General features: G+C 40.4%; 1 protein-coding gene across 1 annotated transcript in view; it reads left to right on the top strand.

Annotated features, from left to right (window-relative positions):
* The first annotated feature begins 2215 nt into the window (after nt 1–2215).
* Nucleotides 2216–10815, top strand: part of nol10 (nucleolar protein 10) — a 36746-nt gene continuing 28146 nt past the window's right edge. The window contains exons 1-11 of the mRNA XM_014192098.3: nt 2216–2425; nt 2787–2832; nt 2948–3046; nt 5435–5512; nt 6370–6407; nt 6519–6655; nt 6928–6993; nt 9887–9947; nt 10071–10156; nt 10245–10323; nt 10444–10593. Of these exons, the coding sequence (XP_014047573.1) occupies nt 2360–2425; nt 2787–2832; nt 2948–3046; nt 5435–5512; nt 6370–6407; nt 6519–6655; nt 6928–6993; nt 9887–9947; nt 10071–10156; nt 10245–10323; nt 10444–10593 (906 nt within the window). The 5' untranslated portion in view covers nt 2216–2359. The remainder of the gene's footprint in view (nt 2426–2786; nt 2833–2947; nt 3047–5434; nt 5513–6369; nt 6408–6518; nt 6656–6927; nt 6994–9886; nt 9948–10070; nt 10157–10244; nt 10324–10443; nt 10594–10815) is intronic.

Raw genomic sequence — 10815 nt, 5'->3', positions numbered from 1 at the left:
AGATGTTCTGAAAGAGCTGCAAAACCTGGACCCGTACAAATCAGCTGGGTTAGACAATCTGGACCCTCTCTTTCTAAAACTATCCGCTGCCATTGTTGCAACCCCTATTACTAGTCTGTTCAACCTCTCTTTCGTATCGTCCGAGATCCCTAAAGATTGGAAAGCTGCCGCGGTCATCCCCCTCTTCAAAGGGGGTGACACCCTAGACCCAAACTGTTACAGACCTATTTCCATCCTGCCCTACCTATCCAAAGTCTTCGAAAGCCAAGTTAATAAACAGATCACTGACCATTTCAAATCCCACCGTACCTTCTCCGCTGTGCAATGCGGTTTCCGAGCCGGTCACGGGTTAACCTCAGCCACGCTCAAGGTACTAAATGATATCATAACCGCCATCGATAAAAGACAGTACTGTGCAGCCGTCTTCATCGACCTAGCCAAGGCTTTCGACTCTGTCAATCACTGTATTCTTATCGGCAGACTCAGTAGCCTTGGTTTTTCTAACGACTGCCTCGCCTGGTTCACCAACTACTTTGCAGACAGAGTTCAGTGTGTCAAATCGGAGGGCATGTTGTCCGGACCTCTGGTGGGGTTATGGGGGTACCACAGGGTTCAATTCTCGGGCCGACTCTTTTCTCTGTATATATCAATGATGTCGCTCTTGCTGCGGGCGATTCCCTGATCCACCTCTACGCAGACGACACCATTCTGTATACTTCTGGTCCTTCCTTGGACACTGTGCTAACTAACCTCCAAACGAGCTTCAATGCCATACAACACTCCTTCCGTGGCCTCCAACTGCTTTTAAACACTAGTAAAACCAAATGCATGCTTTTCAACCGTTCGCTGCCCGCACCCACCCGCCCGACTAGCATCACCACCCTGGACGGTTCCGACCTAGAATATGTGGACCACTACAAATACCTAGGTGTCTGGTTAGACTGTAAACTCTCCTTCCAGACTCATATTAAACATCTCCAATCCAAAATCAAATCTAGAATCGGCTTTCTATTTCGCAACAAAGCCTCCTTCACTCACGCCGACAAACTTACCCTAGTAAAACTGACTATCCTACCGATCCTCGACTTCGGCGATGTCATCTACAAAATAGCTTCCAATACTCTACTCAGCAAACTGGATGCAGTCTATCACAGTGCCATCCGTTTTGTTACCAAATCACCTTATACCACCCACCACTGCGACCTGTATGCTCTAGTCGGCTGGCCCTCGCTACATATTCGTTGCCAGACCCACTGGCTCCAGGTCATCTATAAGTCTATGCTTGGTAAAGCTCCACCTTATCTCAGTTCACTGGTCACGATAACAACACTCACCCGTAGCACATGTTCCAGCAGGTATATCTCACTGATAATCCCCAAAGCCAACACTTCATTTGGTCGCCTTTCATTCCAGTTCTCTGCTGCCAGTGACTGGAACGAATTGCAAAAATCGCTGAAGTTGGAGACTTTTATTTCCCTTACCAACTTTAAACAATCGCTATCTGAGCAGCTAACCGATCGCTGCAGCTGCACATTGTCCATCTGTACATTGCCCACCCTATCTACCTACCTCATCCCCTTACTGTTTTTATTTTATTTACTTTTCTGCTCTTTTGCACACCTGTATCTCTACATGCATACCATCATATGCTCATTTATCACTCCAGTGTTAATCTGCTAAATTGTAATTATTTGCTCCTATGGCCTATTTATTGCCTACCTCCTCATGCCTTTTGCACACACTGTATATAGACTTTCTTTTTTCTACTGTATCATTGACTTGTTTATTGTGTTATTGGCTTGTTTATTGTTTACTCCGTGTGTAACTCTGTGTTGTTGTCTGTGTCACACTGCTTTGCTTTATCTTGGCCAAGTCGCAGTTGTAAATGAGAACTTGTTGTCAACTTGCCTACCTGGTTAAATAATGGTGAAATAAAAAAAAATTACAAAAAATAGTGTGGGCAGTATCAGAGGGAAAGAGAAAGGCTGAGATCTAGTATGAGGGAGAAGGGGATACAGGAAATTAGTTTAAAGAGTATATTGAGAAGAACGTCATTAGATATAGTCTAAAATATGTTGTTATCTTTTTTAAGAGCAACAGGGCTGGCAGGTAGGATTTAGTTTCTCCCTGTCTCTGGCCCACACTCCAGTACAGTAGGTGGCGGTAATGACGTTAGATGCCAACCGCTGATAAATCCCACCGAAGATCTATTGTTTTCGGCTTCCACACGGACGTAAATAGTAAAGACCAACACTTCCTGTTGTTTGTGGCAACGTGGGGCATGCGTTTTTAATACTTAGAACTTACAATTATTGTACATCAGTGTTATGAGTGGAAAGTATATTTGACAGCCTCGACAATGCAGATATCCAGTGTGAATGATGTGAAGATTTATAATTTAAGCCACGGAAAGTCTCTTCCAGAGGTAAGACAAGTTTTCAAAAGTAGCTAGCTAGCTAACTAACGTTAGCAAGCAAGCAAGCAAGCTAACTTACAATACAAATAAGCTAGTTAGCTACTGCTAATATATACTACTTTGATAACCGATTAAATCTCCCTAGTCAAGTGTTTTTTTATTAGCTACTATAACGTTATTGCTCTCGGTCTTGTCTTGAAGCAAAGGCATGCCAAGCAACTAATTTAGCTAGCCAACTAGCTACATCCATGGCCAGTAAGCATGGAGGTTTATATTGCTGTGAAATTGGGTATGAGCTCACAAAGTAAACAGTAGCTTGTCAGAATAACCAGATTATGTGATAACACACGTCTCAATATTTGTTTTCCAGTGGCTTTCAGATCGGAAGAAAAGGGCATTGCAAAATAATGATGTTGGTGAGTATTCATTTTACTAATGTCAATGTCTTACAGGTGTTTGTGTGCTGGCCAAGTTGTCAGACTGTATATTTTCCTGTGCTCACGCGTCACCTCCCTTATGTATTTTTCTCAGACATCCAACGCAGGATCGAGCTCATCCAGGACTTTGAGATGCCCACAGTGTGCACCTCAATCAAAGTGTCAAGGGATGGGCAGTTTATTCTAGCAGCAGGTGAGGATTTGGCTTGCCGTCACTGTCAGATTTAATTTGGCATATTATTAGAACAGTAAAGGATTGTAAGTAATTGCAGTGCTTTCCGCCAGCGCTGCTGTTGGCTATGCAGCCAGTTACACACTCATTTTCAGCGGGGTACTTTTGCCACCTAAATTAGCCATTTTTACATTTCGCAAGTCAGAAAAAAAGTCTGCCGAGCATGATGTCCCTTCGTCTATATTCGCCAATTTGCACGTCCCATATAATGTGGTAATTATGAGCCGAAATCCATTTAGCCTATTATTTTCTGGCACATTGATTTATTTTCTTTTGCTTGTTTTATGTACAGCCACGCAGTCCTAGTGCATGGGCTTACTGTGATTTGATTGACGAACAGCAAGCTTGACTGGTTTATAAATGGTGTTGAACTGACTGAATAAAGTCGATCTCATATATCCTTGCTATTCATAAATCATACAATGTAATTATATATCCATGGTATCACATCGGGACAAGTAAACTAAAGATATTTTTTGTATTTTCGATATGAAGTCCAGCAGAACTTTCCAGACAGTGACGTTATGTGGGTGACTCACCAGTAGCCTACCGAATCGTGTCGTTAAGAGAGCCGTTCAGTTGGCTCCTGGTTATCTGCAGATAAATTATGAAAACATTCCATGAAGATGGTGAATCCTCCTCACTGCAGAAACAATATGTAGGCTAGTGGAGTGATAGTCTCACTCTGTTCCAAAATCTCATAAAAGAAAACAGATTTAATTGTTTTAAAAGCTAATGATACTTACATTGCATTCGGAAAGTGTTCAGACCCCTTTACTTTTCCCATGTTTTGTTACGTTACAGCCTTATTCTAAAATCTATGAAATTATTTTTCCCCCCTCATCAATCTACACACAATACCCCATAATGACAAAGCAAAAACAGGTTTTTAGAAATGTTTGCAAATACCTTATTTACATAAGGGGGGGGGGGGGGGTAGTGCCTTGGCCAGGGAGGTGACCAAGAACCTGATGATCACTCTGACAGACCTGCTCCAGAGCGCTCAGGAACTCAGACTGGGATGAAGGTTCATCTTCCAACAGGACAACGACCCTAAGCACACAGCCAAGATAATGCAGGAGTGGCTTCGGGACAAGTCTCTGAATATCCTTGAGTGGCCCAGCCAGATATCGGACTTGAACCCGATCGAACATCTCTGGAGAGACCTGAAAATAGCTGTGCAGTGACGCTCTCCATCCAACTTGACAGATCTGGAGAGAAGAATGGGAGGAACTCCCCAAATACAGGTGTGCCAAGCTTGTAGCGTCATACCCAAGACTCAAGGCTGTAATCGCTGCCACAAGTGCTTCAACAAAGTACTCAGTAAAGGGTCTGAATACTTATGTAAATTTGATATTTCATTATCTTTTTACTTAAAAAATGATTTTTGCTTAGTCATTATGGGGTATTGTGTGTAGACTGATGAGGGGAAAAAACAATTGAATTAATTTTAGAATAAGGCTGTAATGTAACAAAATGTGGAAAAAGTCAAGGGGTCTGAATACTTTCTGAATGCACTGTATATGTTATTTTCAAAGATATTGATATAGGTCTACTGATTTTATCAAAGCCCATGATTAACACCTAGTTCCTTCTTCGATTATACCTGTATTGCAGATATTTGTGGGTCGGTTGTTAAACAAGTCTTTTTTTTTTACTGAATTACACACTAATCAAAAAAGAGTTGCAAACAATTTAGCTGATGACGATCTTCTCTTAACACGTATGGACCCAGAACTTAATTGAGCACCTGTTCTGTTATTTTAGATACCCATTTTTCAGTTTGAAAAGTGCCCATCACACAATTTGTTTGATTTTATTATATTGAACCTTTTAATACATTTTTCTAAGTAATTTGGACTATTTACTTAATTTTTCTGTTTTAATAAAATACATAATTTGAAGAACAAACAATTGTGGCAATTCATAACTTGCAGTAAAATACTTTAATCTCGAAGACAGGTTAAATGTAAACAAATAAAAATAAATTGGTTTAATGTTCTCATACTTAAATAGTCCTGATCATATAGGCCTAGACGATATCCAAAAAAACAAACATTTAACTGAATCCATGCATTTTCAGTAATTTAAATTGTAAACACAATACCACAACAAATGTTTCCAGTCTGGGAGGTAATCTCAATAAAGTATTCAATAATTTTGCTGTGTATTTCGGATGGATTCTGAGTGTACCAGACGCCACCAGAATGGAGATGCAAAAATGTCTTCACTCCAGCCCGGGGGATCTTAGCTGGATCATTATTTTATTTTGCTGGCTTCTGCATGTGCTTGTAGAAAACACTAATTGCTGTTATATGGATTTGTCACTTTCTTTTAACATCCTTTTAGGCACATACAAACCCAGGATCCGATGCTATGACACGTATCAGTTGTCCTTGAAGTTTGAACGGTGTCTGGATTCGGATGGTAAGTGATAGAACCAGTAGTTATATTGTTGTTACATAATCGTTGGGTAATCATTCTGCTTCTGTGGTCCGCTGGAACTCTGGTGTGCTATGGTAATCCCTGCAAGTATCCCTCCCTCCTTTTGTTGTGAAGTGAGTGGCTGCTCCATAGGAAGAGGATCCAGCTGTCTCAGTGATGGTGTCAGCCAGTCCTGACTCCACTAATGAAAGCTCACAGGCCTGAACCAGTTACTATGTCCTTAATATTTAACTACGGTGCAGCCAGACATACACATTTTCAAGCGAACACACACCTGCCTGGGGACCAGTCACTGAATTTCTAAGTACACCGTCTGGAATATGACAGTGTTTGATTCTGGAAAGGTCCCTCTCAGGTCCTCTACAAGCCGGAATGTTGAATACAATTATATTTGAATTTAGTCTGCTGGAAAGTAAATATCCAGAGGAATGTATTGTTTACCCAACTTTTTAGAGCACTGGTACTGAAGTAGACATTTATATCATCTGGCAAAACCATGTAAACACCTGCAAGACTTTGGTTAGTATGCGTGGTTTGCGTATTAACTATTTCGACCAACTGAGGGACCAACACCACGACAATTGGCAGGTTAATTTGAAATATATATTTTTACATTTGTGACAAACAAGGGACATTAAGGATTTTTCTATGTATGGCGTTGTCTACATAATTTTAAGACATCGCCATGTTTTGTGACTAACACACACCCGACATACACAATTGCCATAATGTGATGGTCACCAATAAATAAACTTTTTGCATTGTAAAAAATTCTTAACCACTAGATATTATTTTTTCTTGTAGCTAGTTCTGAAAGTGTGTTATTTTTCACCTCACAGTTGTGGCCTTTGACATTCTGTCCGATGACTACTCAAAGGTAAGACAGACTTACCTTCCTTGGTTGTTTCCTTGGTTGTTTCCTGCAGTGGGGGTTATCTAAACTCCATCTTCTACAAGTAAATGTGACCTGATATTGTTGTTTGTGTAGTTGGTGTTTCTGCACTGTAACCGGTACGTGGAGTTCCACTCGCAGCATGGACACTACTACAAGACACGCATTCCCAAGTTTGGTAGGGACTTTGCCTACCACTACCCCTCCTGCGACCTCTACTTTGTTGGGGCAAGGTAAGGGTTAAAAGCCAAAGGAGGTGGATCATTCACTGTCTTGATTTCCTATGTATCATTTTACTTGGCTTTAACTTCAAATCAAGTTTTATTAGTCACATGCGCTGAATACAACAGGTGTAGACTTTACAGTGAAATGCTTACTTACGAGCCCTTAACCAACAATGCAGTACAAATAAGAAATACAGGTAACGTTATTAAAGAGCAGCAGTAAAATAAAGACAAGTTGTGTTAATGTTGACAGCGTACAGTAAGACTGAAACCTTTTTCAGCTCAGAAATATTCAGACTCAATCTGGAGCAAGGCAGGTTCCTCAACTCCCTTCAGACAGATGCTGTGTAAGTATACATCAACAATACTTTATTTATGAAGCCAGCTGTGGCCGATTCCACCACAGCATTGCGTGGAAATATTTTTGGTGTCACAGATTGTTCTGGCAATTCTCACATAACCTAATTTTGAGAAAGGATGTTTAACATGGTTTTCACAATTGTATCACAAACTTTTATTTTGGAAGATATTTCAGAAAGTGCCAATTTTAGGCCCCTTTTATTCCTGTAGATGCCTCCTGTAATACCCTATGATCCATGAAGCGTACATGATACAGACAACATCTTGATGTCATATACTCCTTATAGTGTGTTCTAAAATATGGAGTATGTTTATATCCTGAAATAGACATTTTCAAATTAATTTATTCAACATATATTCAAAATATTATGATTATATAAAAAGTACCTTTTTTGATTTTGCTTATTTTTAGACATATTGTTTGGAACAATACTCTTCAAAAACATCACATTTCCAGAGTGGCCTCTGGTACTTTTGAATAAAGTATCAATCATATAATGTCAATTTCTATCTATAAAATGGATAATTTCTTCAAAAGCAGCAGAGAGACCATTCTGGAATTGTTATGTACAGTAGTTGAATGAGTGTATATTGTTTAAAACAGTATGTCTTTACAGATAAACAAAATCAAAGGCGGTACTTTTGAGATATTAAAGGGGCATTGTAATTTCAACAATGTTCATAAAATGTCCATAAGATATCTGCAGTAATAGTGGAATGATAGTGTTTCACAGTATTACTTACACAGTGTTATGATTGGCTTTGATATTCACCTATTGATTTCTCCCGCCAGACTGGCGTCTGTTGTCGAAATGGGATAGCTGTTTTGCCTTTGTGGCTGTGGAAACAAAGTAGAAATCGTTGTCATTTCTTGGTTGCTAAAAATCTGCACAATTCGTTCAATTTCAGTTTGTGAGAAAACAAGAACTGAATACTGTAGAGAATCATTGTACCATCTAAATCACTGGAAATACAGTACCAGTCAAAAGTTTGGACACACCTGCTCATTCAAGGGTTTTTCTTTATTTTGACTGTTTTCTACATTGTAGAATAATGAAATAACACATATGGAATCAAGAAGTATATTCTTCAAAGCAGCCACACTTTGCCTTGATGACAGCTTTGCACACTCTTGGCATTCTCTCAACTAGCTTAATGAGGAATGCTTTTCCAACAGTCTTGAAGGAGTTCCCACATATGCTAAGCACTTGTTGGCTGCTTTTTCTTCACTCTGCGGTCCAACTCATCCCAAATCATCTCAATTAGGTTGAGGTTGGGTGATTGTGGAGGCAAAGTCATCTGATGCAGCACTCCATCACTCTCCTTCTTGGTCAAATAGACCTTACACAGCCTGGAGGTGTGTTGGGTCATTGTCCTGTTGAAAAACAAGTGATAGTCCCACTAAGCGCAAACCAGATGGGATGGCGTATCACTGCAGAATGTGGGGCCTGTGGAAGTGTGCTGAACTACATATCACTGACAGTGTCACCAGAAAAGCACCAACACACCACCACCTCCATGCTTCACGGTGGGAACCACACATGCAGAGATCATCCGTGAACCTACTCTGCGTCTCACAGACACTGCAGTTGGAACCAAAAATCTCAAATTTGGACTCTTCAGACCAAAGGACAAATTCCCACCAGTTTAATGTCCATTGCTTGTGTTTTTTGGCCCAAGCAAGTCTCTTCTTCTTATTGGAGTTCTTTAGTAGTGGTTTCTTTGCAGCAATTCGACCATGAAGGCCTGATTCACGCAGTCTCCTCTGAACAGTTGATGTTGAGATGTGTCTGTTACTTGAACTCTGTGAAGCATTTATTTGGGCTGGAATATGAGGTGCAGTTAGCTCTAATGAACTTATCCTCTGAAGCAGAGTTAACTCTGGGTCTTCCTTTCCTGTAGCGGTCCTCATGAGAACCAGTTTCATCATTGCTCTTTCAAAGTTCTTGACATTTTCCAGATTGACTGACCATGTCTTAACGTAATGATGGACTGTCGTTTCTCTTTGCTTATTTGAGATGTTTTTGCCATAATATGGACTCGGTCTTTTACCAAATCTTCTGTATACCACCCCTACCTTGTCACAACACAACTGATTGGCTCAAACGCATTAATTAAGAAGGAAAGAAATTCCACAAATTAACTTTTAACAAGGCACACCTGTTCATTTAAATGCATTCCAGGTGACTATCTAATGAAGCTGGTTGAGAGAATGCCAAGAGTGTGCAAAGCTGTCATCAAGGCAAAGGGTGGCTTCTTTGAAGAATCTCAACTATAAAATATATTTTAATTTAACACTTTTTGGTTAATACATGATTCCATATGTTATTTTATAATTTTGATGTCTTTACTATTATTATACAATGTAGAAAATAGTTAAAAATGTTACAGTGAAATGGGTGTAGGGAAGGGGGATATTTGTTTTGAATGCAGCCAGTGTTCTTGCAAATCACCTAACTTCCACATAGGGGAGAAATTCTGTTTAGTACCTTTTTAATATGAATGGTTTTAATGTTGAATAAATTCATGTGTGAAATTGTATTTCAGAATGTAGGGATACTCCCTATTTTAGAGGACACTATTATGAGTATATTGACAATAAGGTGTTGTCTGTATCATGTACGGATCATTGGGTCTTACAGGTGGCATCTAAAGGTCTTAAAAAGGGCCCTATATTGTCAACTTTCATGAGTTTCCAAAAAATGGTTTGTTACAAATTTTAAAAAGCATATCAAACATCCTTTCTTCCAATTAAGTTTATATGTGAGAGTTGCCAAAACAATCCGAGATACATTTCGTTGTTGTGCCAGTCATTACAAGACTCGTCAGTATGCATATGGTGTGATCATGTCTCTTTTTGTCATTTCTCTGACTGACAAGGGAGCACAATGTGTGTGACATCAATCCTGTCCATCAACTGTTCGCTTCAGGAACAGCAGAGGTGGGTGGAGCCTATGTGCATGTAAAGAGTGAATGGATCGGACATAACCTGAACCCTATTGACATAATTTTGTGTGTGTGCCTGTGTGTGTCTAACCATGTTCCCTGTGTTGTTGGTGGCTAGGGGAAAGTGGAGTGCTGGGACCCTCGTGTACGAAGTCGGGTGGGGATGCTAGACTGTGCCTTGAGCAGCGTCACAGAGGGAACAGAGCAAGTACAACACTAGAACATGAACAGTTATATGTATGTAGAAAAACGGCATAGTTTAAATCCATGATCTGGATGTGTTTGTCTTTAGAGTGGAGGGCTTGCCATCAGTCAGCGCACTCAAGTTTAACGGCTCTCTCACCATGGCTGTGGGAACGAGCACTGGGCAGGTATGAACTTTTACAATGGCGTCTTGTGTGTCCTAATAGCTGGGATAATGACGAAAACTGCCAAAATGTTCCCCTCCCCACAAGTTTCCCCACTGACGATCTGTCTGCCTGGTACTGTAGGTCCTACTCTATGACCTGCGCTCCAGCCGCCCCCTGCTGGTAAAAGACCATTACTATGGCCTGCCTATCAAGTCTGTCAACTTCCAGGACCACCTAGACCTGGTTCTGACTGCGGACTCCAAGATCATCAAGATCTGGAACAAAGACACGGTAAATGTTTATGAATGTTGAAAAGATATTTGATTCATGTTTTTGGAAACCAGACATCAACCAGGTTTCCATCCAACTTTGAAATTATTCTTTTGAATTACCCCCCTTTTCTCCCTAATTTGTGAATACAATTTTGTCTGATCCCTGTAACTCCCCAACGGGCTCGGGAGAGGTGAAGGTCGAGTCATGCGTCCTATGAAGCATGACCCACCCACTCCCATA

This window comes from Salmo salar, chromosome 01, assembly GCF_965601325.2.
Source record: "Salmo salar chromosome 01, fSalSal1, whole genome shotgun sequence".
Lineage (NCBI taxonomy): Eukaryota > Metazoa > Chordata > Actinopteri > Salmoniformes > Salmonidae > Salmo > Salmo salar.
The sequence above is the reverse complement of the archived record's forward strand: the minus strand, read 5'-3'. Positions and strand labels throughout refer to the sequence as shown.